General features: G+C 48.1%; 1 protein-coding gene, 1 long non-coding RNA gene and 3 other non-coding genes across 5 annotated transcripts; 3 read left to right on the forward strand and 2 right to left on the reverse strand.

Annotated features, from left to right (window-relative positions):
• The first annotated feature begins 6,929 nt into the window (after nucleotides 1-6,929).
• LOC103785209 (uncharacterized) lies at nucleotides 6,930-13,061 on the forward strand. The gene is made up of 3 exons (XR_610900.4): nucleotides 6,930-7,444; nucleotides 8,377-8,461; nucleotides 9,576-13,061. It is a non-coding gene; the product is annotated as an uncharacterized LOC103785209 (long non-coding RNA).
• Nucleotides 8,250-8,322, forward strand: TRNAR-CCU (transfer RNA arginine (anticodon CCU)). Its single transcript has one exon. It is a non-coding gene; the product is annotated as a tRNA-Arg (tRNA).
• On the reverse strand, nucleotides 8,775-8,847 carry TRNAR-CCU (transfer RNA arginine (anticodon CCU)). The gene has a single exon. It is a non-coding gene; the product is annotated as a tRNA-Arg (tRNA).
• Nucleotides 9,457-9,529, forward strand: TRNAR-UCG (transfer RNA arginine (anticodon UCG)). The gene has a single exon. It is a non-coding gene; the product is annotated as a tRNA-Arg (tRNA).
• A 134-nt stretch (nucleotides 13,062-13,195) lies between the features above and the next one.
• ATP5PD (ATP synthase peripheral stalk subunit d) lies at nucleotides 13,196-21,085 on the reverse strand. Its single transcript, XM_003813312.4, has 6 exons — nucleotides 20,929-21,085; nucleotides 16,838-16,968; nucleotides 16,490-16,586; nucleotides 14,430-14,501; nucleotides 13,545-13,607; nucleotides 13,196-13,399 (listed from the first exon to the last, which is right to left on the reverse strand). Exons 2-6 carry the CDS (start codon nucleotides 16,957-16,959, stop codon nucleotides 13,268-13,270), a joined length of 486 nt encoding a protein of 161 aa, XP_003813360.1. The 5' UTR covers nucleotides 16,960-16,968; nucleotides 20,929-21,085; the 3' UTR covers nucleotides 13,196-13,267.
• Between the last annotated feature and the right edge of the window lie 21 nt (nucleotides 21,086-21,106).

A 21,106-nucleotide genomic window follows, 5' to 3' on the forward strand; every position in this document is an offset into this window, starting at 1 on the left:
CTGTAACACTTACCATGAGGGTCCGCGGCTTCATTCTTGAAGTCAGCAAGACCAAGAACCCATCAGAAGGAACCAATTCCGGACACACTTAACTTCCTGGGGAGCCACCAAAGAAGGTCCCCATGGGAGTTAGGAGACCCTTATCCTCAGGAACAGTCGATCTATTACTTGGAAGGTCTAGTCTAAATTTAAAAGGCGTGCCAGGTGTGGTAGCTCACGACTGTAATCCCAGCACTTTGGGAGGCCAAGGCAGGCAGATCATGAGGTCAGGAGATTGAGACCATCCTGGCTAAGGTGAAACCTCGTCTCTACTGAAAAATACAAAAACTAATAGCCAGGTGTTGTGGTGGGCACCTGTAGTCCCAGCTACTCGGGAGGTTGAGGCAAGAGAATGGCATGAACCCGGGAGGCGGAGCTTGCAGTGAGCCAAGATCGTGCCACTGCACTCCAGCCTGAGTGACAGAGTGAGACTCCATCTCAAAAAAAAAAAAAAAAATTAAAAGGTGTTACTATACATACGGGAATAATTGACTCTGATTATACTGGAGAAATTCAATTTGTTATTAGTTCCTTGCCTCCCCAGGAGAAAGAATTGCTCAGTTGTTGCTGTTACCTTACATAAAACTAGGCAGCAGCACAGTGAAAAGAACAGGAAGCTTTGGTAATAGTAATCCAGCAGGAAAGGCTGTATATTGGGTTAATCAAGTGTCTGACGAAAGACTTGTTTGCACAGTAACTATTCAGGGAAAAGATTTTGAAGGACTAGTAGATACTGGAGCTGATGTCTCTATTATTGCTATAAGGCAATGGCCCCTGCACTGGCTTAAACAAAAGGCATCCATTGGTATTGCTGGAGTAGGAGCTGCCTCAGAAGTTTTTCATAGTTCTTTGATTTTACCATCTCAAGGTCCTGATGGTCAGGAAGGGACAATTCAGCCTATCATTATACCTATTCCTGTCAATTTATGGGGTAGAGACTTATTGCAATAATGGGATGCTGAAATATCTATTCCTATGGATCAATATAGTAATAATAGTAGGCAAATAATGAAAAATGTGGGATGTCACCCAGGAAAAGAACTAGGAAAAAATAAAAACGGCCAATCAGAACCTTTAGAAGGACAAACAGATCGGACCGGATTGGGGTGTCATTTTTAGGAGCAGCCATTGTTGAGCCTCCAATTCCCATTCTTCTTGTGTGGCTAACTGCCAAACCAGTTTGGGTGGAGCAATGGCTGCTGAAACAGGAAAAACTGGAGGCTTTAAAAGAACTGGTGCAGGAACAATTGCAAAAGGGACATATAGAGCCTACTTTCTCCCCTTAGAATTATCCTGTATTTGTCATTAAGAAAAAATCAGGGAAATGGAGAATGTTAACAGATTTAAAAGCTGTTAATGCTGTGATTCAAGCCATGGGTGCGCTACAACCATGGCTGACCTCCCCAACAATGATCCCAAAATACTGGCCTCTCATAGTGATAGATCTAAAGGATTGCTTTTTTACCATTCCTTTAGCTGCCCAAGATTATGAAAAATTTGCTTTTACTGTTCCTGCCATAAATAATAAAAAACCCAGCAGATGATCTCATTGAATGGCTTTTTCTACCTCACAATACAACCAAAACACTCACTCTGTACTTAGATCAAATTGCTGTGCTAGTAGGGCAAGCGAGGCTGTGCACAACAAATCTAATGGGATATGATCCAAATCAGATTATAGTTCCATTAACTAAACAACAAATTCAACAAGCCTATATTAATTCCCAAGAATGGCAGGTTAATTTGGCCAGTTTTGTTGGCATTCTTGATAATCATTATCCTAAGTCTAAAATCTTCCAGTTTCTGAAATTAACATCCTGGATATTGCCTTCTATTACACAAAAAGCCCCTATTGAAAGAGCCATTACTGTTTTTACTGATGGATCTAATAATGGAAAAGCCTCATTTGCAAGACCTCAACAGCAAGTTTTTCAAACAGACTGCTTCTTTCTGCTCAAAGGGCTGAACTTATGGCTGTGATAATAGTGCTAAAAACTTTTAAACAGCCAGTAAACATTGTTTCTGATTCAGCCTATGTAGTGCAAGCCATGCAAAATATTGAATGTGCCTTAATTCAAAATGTGACTGATGGAACAACTTAATCTTTTATTTCATTCTTTACAGAAAGCAGTGCAATAAAGGCATTCCCCTTTCTATACCACTCATATGAGAGCAAATACTAACCTCCCTGGTCCTTTAACTAAACTTAATCAAAGGGCGGATGCATTGGTGTCTGCAGCCTTTGCTGATGCACAAACATTTCATTCTTCAACCCATCTTAATGCCTCAGGCCTTAGAAAAAGATATGGTCTATCATGGAAACAAGCTAAAGAAATTGTGCAACACTGTTGTGCCTGCCAAGTCCTGCATCTGCCACATAAAAGAACAGGAGTTAACCCTAGAGGTTTATCTCCAAATTCCATCTGGCAGATGGATGTAACACGTATTCCTGCTTTTAGAAAACTGTACTTTCAGGGCCAGGCGTGGTGGCTCACGCCTGTAATCCCAGCACTTTGGGAGGCCCAGGCAGGCGGATCACGAGGTCAGGAGATCGAGACCATCCTGGCTAACATGGTGAAACCCCATCTCTACTAAAAATACAAAAAATTAGCTGGTCGTGGTGGTGGGCGCCTGTAGTCCCAGCTACTTGGGAGGCTGAGGCAGGAGAATGGCATGAACCCGGGAGGCGGAGGTTGCAGTGAGCAGAGATTGTGCCACTGCACTCCAGCCTGGGCAACAGAGCAAGACTCTGTCTCAAAAAAAAAAAAAAAGAAAAAAAGAAAATTCTCCTTTGTTCATGTTTCAGTAGATACCTATTCACATTTTATTTGGGCCACATGTCAAACAGGGGAAGCTACAGCTCATGTTAAAAGACATCTTTTATCTTCCTTTTCAGTTATGGGAATCCCAGAAAAAAATCAAAACTGGTAACGGCCCAGGATACTGTAGTAAAGCCATGGCTACATTTTTTCAACAATGGAATATTACCCATACTACAGGTATTACATATAACTCAGAAGGACAAGCATTACTGGAAAGAGCTAACCATACTTTAGAAACTCAAATATAAAAGCAAAAGGGAGGGGACCAGGAATATAAGACACCGCATATGCAATTGCATTTAGCTTTATTAACATTAAATTTTTTTAATTTACAAAAAGATCAACCCGTGACTGCAGCTGAACAACACCTGACAGGACAAAAGGAAAATAAAAAGGCTGGACAATATATATGGTGGAGGGATGCACAAACAAAGAGCTGGGAAAAACGAACGATAATTTATGGGGAAGAGGATTTGCTTGTGTCTCTCCAGGTGACAATCAGGTGCCTGTGTGGGTGCCCACCAAACATCTGAAGATCTATCATGAGCCACAGCATCTAGTGGACCCACCTGTACAGTGCAAATTGAAGGTTTAAGGATTGCTTTTATTTATTTATTTTGAGACGGAGTTTCACTCTTGATGCCCAGGCTGGAGTGCAATGGCACGATCTTGGCTCACTGCAACCTCTGCCTCCTGGGTTCAAGCGATTCTACTGCCTCAGCCTCCCGAGTAGCTGGGATTACAGGCATGCGCCACCATGCCTGGCTAATTTTTTTGGGTGTGTGTATTTTTAGTAGAGATGGGGTTTCTCCATGTTGGTCAGGCTGGTCTCGAACTCCCAACCTCAGGTGATCCTCCCACCTCAGCCTCCCAAAGTGCTGGGATTACAGGCATGAGCCACTGCGCCCAGCCTATGGATTGCTTTTAAGCTTCAATTTGCTTTCTCTGTGCCTTCTGTTAGAAGGGGCCTGCTTCTCGTTATCAAGGGTAAGTTTTACCCCATGGTAATTAACCAAAGAGGCAGAAGCTGAGTTACAAATGCTTCAGCAATGGCCTGCCTCCCAGCTGCAGCCACAAAAGTTTTTGCTTCTGTTTCGGTAGATTTACTAACATGGGGGTGAGGGTATGCTTGTGTTTTTGCAGGAGATGAGCAAACCGTGTAGGTGCCCTCAAAATGTGTATGACCATGGAACAGGAGACTGGAAGGAGCCATGGATCCCAATCATGGACCGGGTTCCCCCAGTACGAGCCATGCTGAGAAACTGCTGGAACACCAGGATTTTACCTATAGATGCTTAACGGACCAATGCTTTCTGACTGAACTCCTCTCTACCCTGAATACAAGAGACCCTAATAGGTAGGCAGGAATATCATCACCCCATTCAGCATGAAGAAGTTACAGAAAACGGACCTTCATCCTTCTGCAACCCCTAGGATTAACGGTCCTCTCGTAAAAGGGAAAGGGGAGATATGTGGGAAGCATTCAAACCAGAGCAATTCCATTTTGAAAAAGGCCTAAGAAAAATGAAGCTGGATCACCAACCGGCAATTAAGAGCTGCACAGCCTGAAATTGCCTTGCTCAATTAATTTTAAAAAGAGGCCACCTTATGCTAGTAACAATGATAGCTGTGGCAGTTTTACAAAAAAGAGAAGGGGGGCATGTTAGGAGAAAAGCTGAGTGTTGGGAGAGAAGCTCAGGCAGGGCTTGCATGTCCGCCAGACTTGCTGGCTCCTTGCTTCTAGCACTCCCATTCTCTCAAGCAGCCATATGTTTCTTATTCACTTGATACACTGTTTCCTTTCAACCCCCACATCCTCACCACCTGTTTCTTTGAGCACCAGTAAATAGCGTGGGCTCCCAGCACTGGGGGCCTTCATAGCCTCCACACTCGCGATGGCCCCCTGGTCCCACTTTCTCTCTCAAACTATCTTTTTCTCATTCCTTTGACTCCACCAGACTTTGTCGCCCCCATGACCTGGTGTTGGGTCTGATCACCCCAACAAAACCACTGGGTATCTTGAGTGAGAAAAAGTATTGTGTGTTAGGTGCTGCATTAGGCAGTGGATTTTAGAGGCACGAACAGTAAGTTGGAACTGGAAGGAGATTTTTGCAGTCCTTTCAGGCTAGCATTGCAGTAGTAGATTGCTCTGGCATGTATAAATTTCTTAAACTGTTCTATATGATTTTGATCTATTTTATATGAGTACATGAGTCTAAACAAGGGGAAATTCATCTATAAATGACTTACAAACTACAAAAATTTGCTCACTTCAGCAGCATGCATACTAAAACTGGAATGCCAGGCACGGTGGCTCATGCCTGTAATCCCAGCACTTTGGGAGGCTGAGGCAGGCAGATCACGTGGTCAGGAGATCGAGACCATCCTGGCTAACATGGTGAAACCCCATCTCTACTAACAATACAAAAATAAAATTAGCCAGGTGTGGTGGTGGGCGCCTGTAGTCCCAGCTACTTGGGAGGCTGTGGTGGGAGAATGGTGTGAACCCAGGAGGCAGAGCTTGCAGTGAGCCGAGATCGCACCACCGCACTCCAGCCAGCCTGGGTGACACAGTGAGACTCCGTCTCAAAAATAAAATAAAATAAAATTGGAATGATACAGAGAAGATTAGCATGGCTCCTTTAAAGTAAAGATGTGGTCCCTGTCCTCAAGGGACTCAGAGCCTAGGAGGGGGCTGAGGCTCATATGCAGGATGTACAAAATTTCCTAGTTCATTCAGTAATTCAGCAAATGTTAAGTGAATGCCAGGCACTCACAGCGTGGGGTGGGGAGGAGTCAGAAGTGAACAAAGCAATATTCTTCCAGAGAATTGACATTTGATCAGGTGATAATAAAAGCTGAGAGGAAAAATTGATTCCTCTTACAGTAGCAGGACCTGAAGCACGATGAATGACATAAGAAAGGTCTCAGTAGATTGCTGGAGGCAGAGGAGTGACTAGTTGTAGCTGGAGGGTTGGAGAAGATGTGCTTGAGATGGGCCTGAAGGGAGGGGAGAACTGGCAGGGTAACAGCATGTCACTTGGAGGCTCCAGTGGTGGCCAACAGCAAAGGCTAGGAAAATGGCAACTCCGAGGCCTGCCTGCGTCTGGACAGGAAACTTGTGATTGAGAGAATGGGCTCTGAAGCAAACTGCTCAGGGTCAGCTCCCATCCGTCCACCTCCCCCAGCTGCTATCTAACCTCTGAACCTTAGTTTCCCCACCTATAAACTAGGGTTTCTTTTGTTTTGTTTTGTTTGTTTTTTTGAGACAGAGTCTCACTCTGCCACCAAGGCTGGAGTTCAATGGCGCAATCTCGGGTCACTGCAACCTCCGCCTCCTGGGTTCAAGCGATTCTCCTGCCTCAGCCTCCCAAGTAGCTGGGAACTCAGGCGCCCGCCACACCCAGCTAATTTTTGTATTTTTAGTAGAGACGGGGTTTCACTATGTTGGCCAAGCTGGTCTCAAACTCCTGACCTCAAGTGATCAGCCTGCCTCAGCCTCACAAAGTGCTGGGATTACAGGTGTGAGCTATGGCATTCAGCCTAAACCAGAGGTTATGTTATTAGCGCCTTCCTCACAGGGTTATTTTGGGATTTCAGTGAATAAATACGTGGTTAGTGGCACTGAGCTAGTACTTGGGGAATGTCAGCCATGATTTGTAGCCCAATTTGGCTGGAACCCAGAGGGCAAGGAGCTGTGCAAGATGAGTCTGCCACATTGACTGGGATCCTTAAGAAAGGACTTAAAAGTGACAGCTAAGACATTTAGTCTTTCCCCTACAGAGGCTGTGGCAGGAAGACTGCTCTGCCCATGACAGAACGAGGAGACTGTAGGAAAGTGTGCATGGCTGGCAACTGACCCCCTGTGAGCAGTCAGGGACACGTTCTGGAACTAGGGCGGCGGCAGCAGGGATGGGGAGGAAATACTGGATGCTGGAGGATTATGAGGACAGAAAATTGGCCTGGGTAGTGTGGGAGTGGGGGTGTGACATGGATGATGCTGTGCACTCACACAGCAACGTCATGAAGGGGAGTGGCCTTGGGAGGACAGCTGGATCAGTGTGGTTTTGCCTTCGAGGAGGGGTGCCCAGTGGTGATGCCCAGGAGAGGGAATGGAAACCTGGAGCTGGGAGTGAGGTTGGAGCTGTAAGATCCAAGACCCAGGGAGACAAGAGGACCCTGGGGACAGATAGGAACAGCTGAGCAAGGCAAGACCGAACCCCGGGCGGGCGGGTTGGGGGAACATGCCTAGCTAGAGGGCGGCAGCAGGAAAGCAGAGAAGGCATCCCTGCAGGTTGGCCCTGGGGCAGAGTGCTGGATCCCAGCAACGGACAAGTTAGTTAACTTAAAGGGGGGCATCCTCAAGGCAGTAAACTGGAGCCAAGTGGGTTAAATCCTTTTTGCTGCTATTACGGGGAGGAGACAGGTTTCTGCAGACTCTACATTTTGGAGAGAAACAGAAAAGAATGTCCCCAAGTCTCCTTTGCCCTGCGATGCTGGGGCAGATTGGCAAGGTCCCAAGAGAAGCACAATGGTAACCGACGCTGCCCTTGGCTGAACTTCTTCTGTTAAATCCTTCGGATGTGAGTAGACTTTTATTTAATATATTTTTTCTTTTTTTTCTTTTTTTCAAATGAGACTGCGTCTCGCTATGTTGCCCAGGCTGGTTTTGAACTCCTGGGCTCAAGCAATCCCCCCACCTCACCCTCCCAAAGTGCTGGGATGCTGGGATTACAGGCGTGAGCCACCGCACCCGGTCTGTAGCCTTTAATAATGGATTTTAAATGTGTGTAACATTTTAAAATGTGCTTATTCTTTGTTAGAATTAGGGTGAAATATCTACTTGGCTGATTTTCCTTTCTATCTATACTTGTAGTATCTAGTATATATATATTTCTACTATTACAACTGGAAGAACTTGTTCCCCCTGGTTGTACATTCCCTCATGATAAGCAAGATTTTCAGTGTTTATGTTTCAATATTCATGATTAATACTTGTCTGTTCTCCTTCACTTCCTACGCTACTTTTTCCTAAAATTCCTGGATTTTTTTATCAGTTCTGTAGAGGCGGACAGCAAGGCTCAGGGCGGTAGGAAGGAAACTCCTCCAAACCTCAGTCTTCATACCCCATGGTCCGGGTGTCCAGGCAACCTCCAAGCGGACCCTCGGGGCTCCATGGGGCGTCCCAGTGCCGGGGGCTGGGGGCTGGTGCTCGCTAAGTAAGGATGGGGGCAGGTCCCTGTGCACCGCGGTATCTTCCCGCCCGCTCACCAAAAGTGCGCGCGCAGGGACGGACCCATTCCATGGATCGCGCCTCTGTCAGGCCTTCTCTAGGAAAAGGGGACACTCGCTTATGAGGGGAAGAGATGGCAGAGCCACGTGCCCCAAGCCCCAGTGGCCTAATGGATAAGGCACTGGCCTCCTAAGCCAGGGATTGTGGGTTCGAGTCCCACCTGGGGTAGAGGTGAGAGTTCCTTTTACGGAATTTTTTATTTCTTTTCTCTTCCCTTCTCAGGGATGCTGGAATCGACCTTGGTCTCTAGTTCGACTCCCGTGCAACGTGTTGAGGAGGAGCCACCTCCTCCAAGCACCTAAAGCCGGTAAGCTCGGGTCTTGCCAAGCCCTTGAATGAACAGCTTTCGTCCGGGTAGGGCCCCACAATTTCGAAGCTGGGGAAACTCGTAAGAATAAAGTTGCCCAAAGGGTTCCCAGGACACCCCAGCTCCACCTGGCGGGGCAGCCCCGGAGAACCAGAGGTAAATGACCACCGCGACTGCAAACAGAGGGTCCTGCAAGAGAAGGCGAGGGGCGCAAACAGGGCAGAGGCAAGCAGGTAGCCGGCAGGTGGTGGTGGATTCTGAGGTCTCTGGCTGCCGGCACCAAAAGTAACCTTTCGAGCACAGCTCCTTTCGACACCCCAGGTGGGACTCGAACCCACAATCCCTGGCTTAGGAGGCCAGTGCCTTATCCATTAGGCCACTGGGGCGCGGTAAGACGCTAAACCCACGTGCTCCTTGATAGGCGTCCAACCATAGTGCCCAAACACGGCCCTGCTGTGGGTCACCGCGCTCCAAGCCTGAGAAGCCATGGGGACGACAGGATGAACCGCTGGCTGGGCGCGGCGTCCCCACCGGGCTACACAAGAGCTCCATGCGGTGACGACGCGCGGGGACCAGGAGCCCGCGGTGCCCTGTAACCCCGAGAAGAAGTGCTCGGCGAGCGCAGAGGCCGGTGGAGCATAGCTGGGAGGAATAGGGATGGACGAGGGCGGAGGGAAGAACAAACCCTCAAACTATGCTGGGATTCGGGCACGGGCTGCTCGCTCCAAAAGAGCCCGACCACAAAGGAACCCTCAATCTTATGATCTGACGTCAGACGCCTCATCCCTTAGGCCACGCGGTCGCAATTCCCAGGGAGGCTCAGAGACTAGTCCAGGTGCCGCTCCGCTCGGGGGTGACTAGGCGGGCGGCTGGGGCCAGAGGAAGGGTGAGCGCTTCGCTCAACAGGCGGCCAGGGTGCGAGCAGTGAAGCTGCGGCACGCCGGAGCGTTTAATGGCCATCAAATTGGTCTCTCTAGGAGGTCGCTACAGCAGGAGACCGCGTGGCCTAATGGATAAGGCGTCTGACTTCGGATCAGAAGATTGAGGGTTCGAGTCCCTTCGTGGTCGGAACGTTTTAATCCCTGCAACTACAATCTTCCCTCCGTTGTTTTAGACCCAGAAACGCCTCCCAATCCCTCCACACCGCGGCTCCCGGGATCCGAAGCTGGGGAGCGGCTTCTGTCCAATCAGGTTTTGCATCCCGGGACGCTTCCGGTTATGGCATCATTATGCAGCCAGGGTAAGTAGGGCCCCATTTCTTGTTGTCTCTCTTGAGCTGGTACCTGGAACGAGTTCAACATCCAAACATTCGCCTCGTAAACGTGCTCTACAAGCTACAATCCCACAAGCAAATGACACGGAGCGGGTTATGTTTCAGTCTATCGTTATGAAGTTAAACAGCAGACAAAACTCCAGTCTCTGGCCGGGCCCAATGGCTCACGCCTGTAATCCCAACACTTTGGGAGGCTGAGGCGGGCGGATCACGAGGTCAAAGTTCGAGACCCGCCTGACCAACATGGTGAAACCCTGTCTCTACTAAAAATGCAAAAATACAAAAATTAGCCGGCCAATTGTGGTGGCACGCGCCTGTAAACCCAGCTACTCAGGAGGCGGAGGCAGCAGGAGAATCGCTTGAATCCAGGAGGCTGAGGCTGCAGTGAGCCATGATCGCGCCACTGCACTCCAGCCTGGGCAACAGAGCGAAAGCCGTCTCAAAACAAACAAACAAACAAAAAACTCCAGTCCCTAGCCTCAAGGGCAGTGGGGGTGCTGCCCAACTCTGTGGCCTCAGTCCTGCTAGTGGGCTCTGTCCACACTCAGACGGCACCCACCACCCCACTACCCTGTGCTTGGAGGAAGAGGGTGTCAGGATGCATGTGTGTGCAAGTGTACTTGGACATAGGGGAGAATAAATGCTAATTTTCTTTTTCTTTTTCTTCTTCCCTGAGACGGAGTCTCGCTCTGTCACCCAGGGTGGGGTGGAGTAGCGTGATCTCGGCTCACTTCAAGCTCCACCTCCTGGGTTCACGCCATTCTCCTGCCTCATCCTCCCAAAGTGTTGAGATTACAGGCGTGAGCCACTGGGCCCGGCCAGGGACTGGAGTTTTGTCTGCAGCAGACAAACAAGCTGGGACTACAGGCGCCCGCCACCACACTGGCTAATTTTTTGTATTTTTAGTATAGACGAGGTTTCACCGTGTTAGCCAGGATGGTCTCAATTTCCTGACCTAGTGATCCGCTCACCTCGGCCTCCCAAAGTGTTGTGATTACAGGCGTGAGCCACCGCGCCCTGCCCAATTACCTTTTTAATGTAAAATTAATGCATGTACAACGCAAAAATGCTGAACAATCCAAGAGGGCATAAAAAATAAAAGTACCCCCTTCCCACCCACGTGCCTTTAGCTGAGCCTGTTCCCAGTTGTTTGTTCACTGTTATTTAGCACAGGGAATCTCCCAAAGGGCTCCCCCTAATGCTGGGGGTGCCCCCTTCACATCCCAACACCTTCACGGGGCTCAGCGGTGCTCTCCTTGAACAGCGCGAGCTCTAACTATGCTCCAAGTAAACTGCATTTTTTCTCGAATCCCTGCGCTTTCACTTGGCTGTCGTCTGCATCCTCAGATCCTCAGCGGGATGGCTGAGTGCCAGTTCAGTGACTGCAGTCTCGCAGGGGAAGGGTGTGGTACTTCTGTTACGCACATTAAAGGCCTTGCACAGCTACCGCTCCTCATCTCGGCCCAGTCTTCTTGTTGACTCAAGCAGTTTTGGGGGGAGTAGACTCCGCCCCTCCGCTGCCTTCCATCTTCAACCCGGCCTTACTCCTACCAATCAGGAGCCATGCACCCAGGCTCTCCTCTGCTTATGTTAAGACTACGCTGATTTCTCGAGGGTTGTCAGGCATTGTTGCTCTTCTCCAATATACTCCGCCTGCAAAAATGGGCCAGGTGCGGTGGCTCACGCCTGTAACCCCAGCACTTTGGGAGGCCAAGGCGGGCAGATCACGAGGTCAGGAGATCGAGACCGTCCTGGCTAACACGATGAAACCCCGTCTCTACTAAAAATACAAAAAATGAGCCGGGCGTGGTGGCGGGCGCCTGTACTCCCAGCTACTCGGGAGGCTGAGGCAGGAGAACGGTGTGAACCCGGGAGGCAAAGGTTGCAATGAGCAGAAATCGTGCCACTGCACTCCAGCCTGGGCGACAAAGCAAGATTCCATCTCAGAAAAAAAAAAAAAAAAAAAAATGGCAGAAATGTCACAAGTCTCCCCTGCGTAGACCATGCAGACTTTTCCTACAGGATTTAAGCCACATTAAGTCAGCCTTTGCTTACTTTCTTACCTAGAAACTTCCCAGGTTATCTGATTTAATTCTCATTACAATCCTGATATTTGTAAATGAGAAAATTAAAGTCTCAAGACAGTAAACAATCTAAAATCAGCAATTGGGTTGTAGGCATAACAGGTCCTCTGACTTTAAGGACAATTCTTTCTACCACCATACTTTTTTTTTTTTTTTAAATACTTGCATTACTCTATGATCTACTACCTTGCTTTAAACCATGTCTATTTCCTGACGTTGCTCAGGTCTGCTAACCATAGTAAATAGTGGGGATTTTAAAAATTAAGTTAAAATAATTCTCCATGTTCAGGCCGGATGCGGTGGCCCACGCCTGTAATCCCAGCACTTTGGGAGGCTGAGGCGGGCGGATCACGAGGTCAGGAGATCGAGACCATCCTGGCTAACATGGTGAAACCCCGTCTCTACTAAAAATAAAACAAATTAGCCGGGCGTGATGGCGGGCACCTGTAGTCCGAGCTACTCAGGAGGCTAAGGCAGGAGAATGGCATGAACCCATGAGGTGAAGGTTGCAGTGAGCCGAGATCGTGCCACTGCACTCCAGCCTGGGCGACAGAGTGAGACTCCGTCTTAAAAAATAATAATAAAATAAAATAATTTTCCATGTTCAAATGCAAAAAGCTGTTAACTGTGCAACATAAGTTTCCCTTTTTTTTTAGAGGCAAAGTCTCGCTCTGTCACTCAGGCTGGAGTGCAATGGCACGATCTCGGCTCACTGCAACCTCTGCCTCCCAGGTTCAATCAAGCCTCAAGCTGAGGCCAAGATGCCTCAGCCTCCCAAGTAGCTGGGATTACAGGCGCCCCCCGCCCCACCACCACGCCTGGCTAATTTTTGCATTTTTAGTAGAGATGGGGTTTCACCATCTTGGCCAGGCTGGTCTCAAACTCCTGACCTCAGGTGATCCACCCGCCTGGGCCTCCCGAAATGCTGGGATTCCAGGCGTGAGCCACCATGCCCAGCCCAAAGTTTCCTTTTCTAATACCACTTTTGTGCTCAAAAGCTGAAGCACAGAGAAGTAAATCCCTGCTGTTACACCTAGCCATTTGGACCAGCTGTTCTTGTGACTTACTAATGGACAGGCAGGAGCACTCCCTTGGAACCAGGGGTTTGAAACCAAAGAGGAAGTTGAAGAGAATCAGCAGATAACAATTCTTTACTACATCACAGTGAAATACACTGCCATAGCCCCTAGTGTTATTTGTTGCCATTTCAGCAGTCCTGGGGCCTCAGTAAGTGGCGCCTACACAGCCCGTCAGACAACCAGCCCAACAAACCTGTCGAGGCTCACCTTTCCATTTAAACAAAAACCCCGCTGCCAGTGAGGCCACCTCAGAAGAGAGGCTTAATTATCTCAACCACAGAGAAGAAGACACACCCAGAACTGTATAATTATTATTTTTAATGTCCAGAATGTGTAATACAAGGGCCAGAGCTTCCTCCTGGACTCAATTTTATAAATTCTCAATTGGTTGGTGAGGCCAATAGGGATACTTTTTCTTGTCTAATTTGGTTTCTGGGAAAGCTTCATTCAAGTCCTCAATGGTCATCTGATCAAATGGAATTAAGTTCTTCATCTTCTTCATCTGGAAAGAGGGGGAATGTGTTTAGTTAATGTAAACAGAGACGGAAAGCAGAATATCCAAGGCAGGTTCCTGCCACCAGGTGAAAGATGTGTGGCCGTGAAAGAGAGAAACCATATTATAGGCAACGGCTACCCATCATCCTTACCTCTTTCTCATATTCTACAATCCTGGCCTTTGAGAGAGACACCCACTCAGCACAAGATTTCACCTTTAAGAAGAAAGAGAAATTCAGTTCTGAAACCAGGCTGCATTCTACCCCAGCAGCTGCCAAAGTAGGAGTCGTCCCAGCCCACTCCTGCTGTCCTATTGCTCTATGGAGAAACCGTGGTTACCCTGAGTGGGGGTGCTCACTCTGACAGGCAAACCACAGCTTTTCCTAACACTCACAGAGAAGCCCATATGGAAAACCAGCTTAGGATGGCAGCACCCGGCTGCTTCTGCAAGTTCCTCATCTGAAGACCTACAGAATGCCTGTTTTCACAGGGCTCAGCCACTGAATGGTCAGGACATGCCACCTGAGCACCTAGCCAGACTTCTCTTTGGTGGAGCCACTGAGTTCCATAGTTGGCCTTCAGTGCTTTCAAGCAAATAATTAGGTATTTGAATACTACTTGGGTAATTTTTCTAATTCCAACTCCTTGTTTCTAACAGCTTTGTTGAGGTATATCTGAAATATGATAAAATGTACATATTTAAAGAACACCATTTGATAAGTTTTGATATTTGTATCCACCTGTGAAACCAGCAGTCCCCTCTCAACCATCCCCAGGCAGCCACTGTAGACAAACTACATTTTCTAGAGTCTTACAAAGATGGAATCATATGCTATACTCTTCTTTTTCTTGTTGGCTTCTTTCACTCCGCATAATTATTTTGAAATTCGTCCATGTTGTTGCATTTATTGACAAGTCATTCCTTTGTATGGCTGTTAACTCTTTTCCATTTAATTCACTCTAACTTAACTTAGCTATAATAGAGAGCTGTCAAGATCAAGAGAATTTTAGAATAAGCAGGAGCCTCAACTACTTACATCTTCTTTTTCTTCGGCATCCACCTGGGCAGTATATTTATCCTCTGGCACGGGAACCTTCAGCGCATTAAACTACAAACACAAGGACAGTGAGTCGTCACCAATACACCCAGGAGCTCAAAGGGCTGGAAGCTACGAATCCTTAAAGGTCATACTGAAAGACGTTCTGTGTCCCAAGCGGAAACGAATACGCATCTCAATACTGGGTAGAAAGAATATTAGACTGGGAACAGGAGCTCAAGGGTCTTCTCAGCCCTATCGCTAACTGGGAACCCTAGACAATTCTTTATGATGATGAGCTTCATTTTCTTCATCTGAAAAGGACAGCTGGACTTGATGACCAAAAAATGGCCTCTTAGCACCTTGAATTGTAAAGAAATTCTGATTTCTCTTCTGCATGGAACCCTAGGGAGCTGACTGGTGGAAGGAGCACTGCGTAATGAATGGTCTCCTTAGAAGACTGCTTAGTGTTAGCCGGGCGCGGTGGCTCATGCCTGTAATCCCAGCACTTTGGGAGGCTGAGGCGGGCGGATCACCTAAGGTCGGGAGTTCGAGACCAGCCTGACCAACATGGTGAAACCCCGTCTCTACTAAAAATACAAAAATTAGCTGTGCAAGGTGGCCAGCACCTGTAGTCCCAGCTACATGGGAGGCTGAGGCAAGAGAACTGCTTGAACCTGGGAGGCGGAGATTGCAGTGAGCTGAGATGGCCCCATTGAACTCCAGCCTGGGCGACAGAGCAAGACTCCGTCTCAAAAAAAAAAGAAAGACTGCTTAGTGTTATGGCTCCAGCACTTAACACTACCTGGCACAGAGTAGGCCCTCCATACGCATCTTTGAATGAATAAGCAAATGAACTCTGGATATTGAGACTTGTGTAAATATCAGAGGATAGATGGATGAGAAATTACAGCTATAAGGGACAGTTAAAAAAAGCAGAGGCTGGGCATGGTGGCTCACGCCTGTACTCCCAGCACTTTGGGAGGCCAAGGAGGGTGGATCACCTGAGCTCAGGAGTTCGAGACCAGTCTGGGCAACATGGCGAAACCCCGTCTCTACCACAAATACAAAAAATTAGCCAGGCATGGTGGTGCTGTGGTCCCAGTTACTCGGGGGGATGAGGTGGGAGGAAGGCTTGAGCCCGGGAGAAAGAGGTTGCAGTGAGCTGAGATGGCGCCACTGCACTCCAACCTGAGTGACAGAGTGAGACTCCAACTCAAAAAAAAAAAAAAAGAAGAGCAGAGAGGTGGATTGCCTGAGCCCAGAGTTTGAGACCAGCCTGAGCAATATGACAAAAACCTGTCTCTACCAAAAAAAAAAAAACAAAACGAAAATTTATCAGGTGTGGTGGTGGCATGCGCCTGTAGTCCCAGCTACTCAGGAGGCTAAGACAGAAGGATGGCTTGAGCTTGGGAGGCAGAGGCTGCAGTAAGCTGAGATTGCGCCACTGCACTCCACCCTGGGTGACAGAGCAAAACTCCGTCTCAAAAGAAAAAGGACAGGAAAAGAGTAGAAAAAAAGTCAGTTTGTTCCAAAGGGAGACAAGAAGGAAGCTAAAAGGAACCCAGGAGGTGGGCAAACATTTAACTTGAAAGCCCCCTGGGGCGTGGTGGCGCATGCCTGTAGTCCCCGCTACTCGGGAGGCTGAGGCAGGTGGATTGCTTGAGCCCAAGAGTTCTGGGCTGTAGTGCGTTATGCCGATCGGGTGTCTTCACCAAGTTCAGCATCAATATGGTGACCTCCCAGGAGCGGGGGACCACCAGGTTGCCTAAGAAGGGGTGAACCGGCCCAGGTCAGAAACAGAGCAGGTCAAAACTCCTGTGCTGATCAGAAAGCCCTCTGGCTCCCAGATTAAGGCTACACTCTACTGCTGAATGAACAGAGCCTAAATTCCTGCACCTATTTACTGTTCAATCGACCACAAGGCCTTTGGCCATACGCATCCTTCCTAAGCTTCCTTAGGGATCTGGCTGTCATGCTGTGTATGTAATTATCCGTGTTCCTGCTCCCTACCCACAGGCATGTTACAAGCTCAGTGCTTTAGAGGTGTGAAGTCTCACCTTCTTCTCAAAGTCATCCACCAAGCCAGCCTTGGCCACATTGGCCTTGTAGTAAGCCCAGTCGATAGCTGGTGGATTCTCAGGTAAAGCAGCCAACCTGCCCACAAGGAAAGGCAAAAGTTAGGATTGTTCATAAGCAGTAGAAAATTCACATGGTAATTTTCCTATCCCTTCTTCCTATGGCCTGGAGGGTTACCACACTTTCCTCTCCTAAGATCATCATGAAAATGCAAGGATTTCTTTATATGTTGTCATAAGGGCATCAAGAATTCATATGTAATTCCTTAATACTGTTTTGTTTCTAGATTCAGTGACAAGTATGGGGTTCCCTCTCAGAAACATACTGACCTGGAGGTGAGGGTCTCATTCCAGGATTTCAGGGAACTAGCAATGGCCTTTTGGTTCTGGGGTATGATCTCTGCAAAAGCTACCCAGTCAATGGTTTTTAGAGCAAGTTTTCGCCCAGCCATCTTGGGATCCTGAAAAATAAGTCAAATAAAAACAAGGCTTTTTTATGAGGTGAATTTTCAGTTGGGAAAAATGATAAATAACAAAATAAGAGCTCTTAGAGAGAATCCTTTAAATCTTAGAAACATGCAAGTCTTCACAAGAATCACTTGAACCCAGGAGGTGGAGGTTGCAGTGAGTCGAGACTGCATCACTGCACTCCAGCCTGGGAGACACAGCAAGACTCCAACTCAAAAAAAAAAAAAAAAGACAGTGTGGCTTTTCAAATTCAAGGTAATTCAAGGTGTGCGGCCAGGCGCAGTGGGCTCACGCCTGTAATCCCAGCACTTTGGGAGGCCAAGACGGTTGGATCACCTGAGGTCAGGAGTTCGAGACCAGCATGGCCAACATGGCAAAACCCCATCTCTATTAAAAATACAATAATTAGCCAGCCGTGGTGGCCCGCGCCATAATCCCAGCTACTCCAGAGGCTGAGGCATAAGAATCACTTGAACCCAGGAGGCAGAGGTTGTAATGAGCTGAGATGGCATCAGTGCACCCTAGCCTGGGCAACACAGCAAGACTCCGTCTCAAAAAGAAAAGGAAAGGACAGTGTAGCTTTTCAAATTCAAAGTGTGCAACGTGGCATACAAATACATTCTCTCCCAACTCCTATTTAGCCTTAAAAGCCCAGCTCTCTTGGCCGGGCGCAGTGGCTCATTTCTGTAATCCCAGCACTTTGGGAGGCTGAGGCGGGTGGATCACTTGAGGTCAGGAGTTCAAGACCAGCCTGAGCAATAGGGTGAAACCCTGTCTCTACTAAAAATACAAAGATTAGCCGGGCGTGATGGCATGCACCTGTAGTCCCAGGTACTCAAGAGGCTTAGACAGGACAATCACTTGAACCTGGGCGGCGGAGGTTGCAGTGAGCTGAGATAGCGCCATTGCACTCCAGCCTGGACACAGAGTGAGACTCTGTCTCAAAAAAAAAAGAAAAAAAAAAAAACCCCAGCTCTCTCTATCCCCTCCATGTGCCTCTGGAAAAATTACTAAAAATAACACTCTTATTGCATAAAAGTTAATAAAGACATTTCCACCCAGATTGTGTTTTATTCACTGATTCTCCAGTAGACAGAAACTGACACACACCTAAGTTTCAACAAGCCTTAAATAGAGCACTCTCTAGGCTAAAATTTACTTATGTGTAAAATGGGCATTATCAGTCCTGCTTGCCCCAGGGGGCTGCTAAAAGTATCACATGAAATTGTGCACAGCAACTTGCTCCAGAGTTTTACAAACTTAAAAGGGCTATCCCCTTCCAACTAGATTAGTAATACACCTGCACCTTCTTATTCACATCGGATTATACCCTAGCAGCACCAGCACACGTTGTGCACTTTTTTTTTTTTTTGAGATGGAGTTTCACTCTGTCCCCCAGGCTGGAGTGCAGTGGCATCATCTTGGCTCACTGCAACCTCCACCTCCCAGGCTCAAGCGATTCTCCTGCCTCAGCCTCCGGAGTAGCTGGGATTACAGGCACCCACCACCACACCCAGCTAATTTTTGTATTTTTAGTAGAGACAGGGTTTCTCCATGTTGGCCAGGATGGGCTAAAACTCCTGACCTCAGGTGATCCACCCGCCTCAGCCTTGCAAAGTGCTGGAATTACAGGCATGAGCCACCGCCGCCCAGCCTGCATTTTAAGAGGTATTCAACACATGTGAAAATGTGAGAAAAATACGGAAAATGACTACAGCCACTTAAAAAAAAAAAGTCAGAATATAGGAAAATAGTCCTCTTTAAGTAAGATCAGGGTCAGATATTAAAAGACTGCAAAGTCAAAAATCTCTATAAGCTTGGAGTGGAATGCAAGGGAGGCGGAAGCAATCTTTCTCAGGATCTTCAAGAAAGTTGTCAAACACCTGTCCTGTCCTTCCTTTCTTTCTCAGGACAGCTTGTTTCCTGTTGTGGAGGGGAGGTGTTAAGGCAATTGGCATGTGATTTTAAAGTTACCAGGGAACCAAGCACCCTTACAGACTTTCCCAAACATCAGTGTATCGGGGAACTTGCCCCGATAGTCACATAGGTTTTTTTCTATTTTCCTAAGCGTCGACTGGCTTGACAGAGTACAAAAGAGGGAAATTTTAAAGCTGGGCGTCCGGGGGAGACATCACACGTTGGTAGGATCCGTGATGCCCCACAAGCCACAAAAACCAGCAAGTTTTTATTAGGGAGTTTCAAAAGGGGAGGGAGTATACGAATAGGTGTGGGTGACAGACATCAAGTACTTAACAGGGTAATAGAATATCACAAGGCAAGTGGAGGCAGGGTGAGATCACAAGACCACAGGACCAGAGCGAAATTAAAATTGCTAATGAAGTTTTGGGCACCATTGTCATTGATAACATCTTATCAGGAGACAGGGTATTGAGATCAACCGGTCTGACCAAAATTTATTAGGTGGGAATTTCCTTTTCCTAATAAGCCCGGGATCGCTATGGGAGACTGGAGTTTATTTCACCCCTGCAGTCTCAACCATAAGAGACAGGTACGCCCCAGGGGGGCCAGTTCAGAGACCTACCCCTAGGTGCGCATTCTCTTTCTCAGGGATATCCCATGCTGAGAAAAAGAATTCAGCGATATTTCTCCCATTTGCTTTTGAAGGAAGAGAAATATGGCTCTGTTCTGCCCGGATCACCGGCGGTCAGAGTTTAAGGTTATCTCTCTTGTTGCCTGAACAATTGCTGTTATCCTGTTCTTTTTTCAGGGTGCCCACATTTCATATTGCTCAAACACACATGCTGTACAATTTTTGTAGTTAACACAATTATTACAGGGTCCTGGAATGACATACATCCTCCTCAACTGACAGGATTAAGAGATTAAAGACAAGACAGGCATAGGAAATCACAAGAGTATTGACTGGGGAAGTGGTAAGTGTCCATGAAATCTCTACAATTTATGTTTAGAGATTGCAGTAAAGACAGGCATAAGAAATTACAGAACTATTAATTTGGGGAACTAATAAATGTCCATAAAATCTTCACAATCCACGTTCTTCTGCCATGGTTTCAGCCGGTCTCTCTGTTTGGGGTCCCTGATTTCCCGCAACATCAGTGGAAAATGGAAGTCACAAATAATTTTGTGTGTGTGTGTGTGTGTGTGAGTGAGACGGAGTCTCGCACTGTCGCCTGGGCTGGAGTGTAGTGGCGTGGTCTCGGCTCACTGCAACCTCCGCCTCCCGGGTTCAAGCGATTCTCCTGCCTCAGCCTCCCGAGTAGCTGGGATCATAGGCGCCTTCCACCACGCCCAGCTAATTTTTTGTATTTTTAGTAGAGGCGGGGTTTCACTACGTTGGCCAGGCTGGTCTCGAACTCCTGACCTCGCGATTCGCCCGCCTTGGCCTCCTAAAATTCTGGGATTACAGGCGTGAGCCACCGCGCCCGGCGAAATTTTTTTTAATTCTTAAAAATCTATTGCTTAATCCCCAGCGCCTAGAACAGATCATGCGCATAGGAGGTGCTCAATGAATCTTTCTTGAATGAGTAACCGAACTCTGCACCCGAGGAGCCCTGAACGCTCTATACGTTCGAATCCTGGAAGCTGCCGAAGGGGAAGGGCGCAGCCCCGCAGCCAGCTGAGCCTCCCTCGGCAAGTTAACACTGTCTGCGTAACGTTTCCCCAGTCCCCCCACCAAACTATTGAAGTCTGCCGCGCTGGGAGCGGACTGCACGAGACACGGCTTGTGGCAGCGCCTACATCAGCGGCGCCTGGGACACAGCCGGGCCCCCCTGACCCCGCGCGCCAAGGAGGGCTGAGGAAGGGATCGCGGGGCGAGGAGCGGCAGCTACACAAGGGACACTCTGCCAGCGGGGCAAGCCGAGGGCCCAGCGTCCTTGACGGGGGCGTGACAAGGGTCGGCGTGAGGTTTGGAGAGGGCAGAGCAGAGGAGCCCTCCAGGGATCGGATCCAATGCCCCAAGCCCCACTCACCTTCACCGACCCTGGCTGCCCACGGTCCTCCGCAGCAAGTAACGGAAGTGGGTCACGGGAAGATCTTTCCTCAGCCAACCCCAAAGCCAAGGGGGTGGGCCTTGCTTCGCAGATCAGCCAATAGAGATGAGGGCTGGTTCCGGAAGTATCTTCCCGGGGGCGGGCACAGCGCCTCCCC

The sequence above is a fragment of the Pan paniscus genome, chromosome 19 (genome assembly GCF_029289425.2).
Source record: "Pan paniscus chromosome 19, NHGRI_mPanPan1-v2.0_pri, whole genome shotgun sequence".
Lineage (NCBI taxonomy): Eukaryota > Metazoa > Chordata > Mammalia > Primates > Hominidae > Pan > Pan paniscus.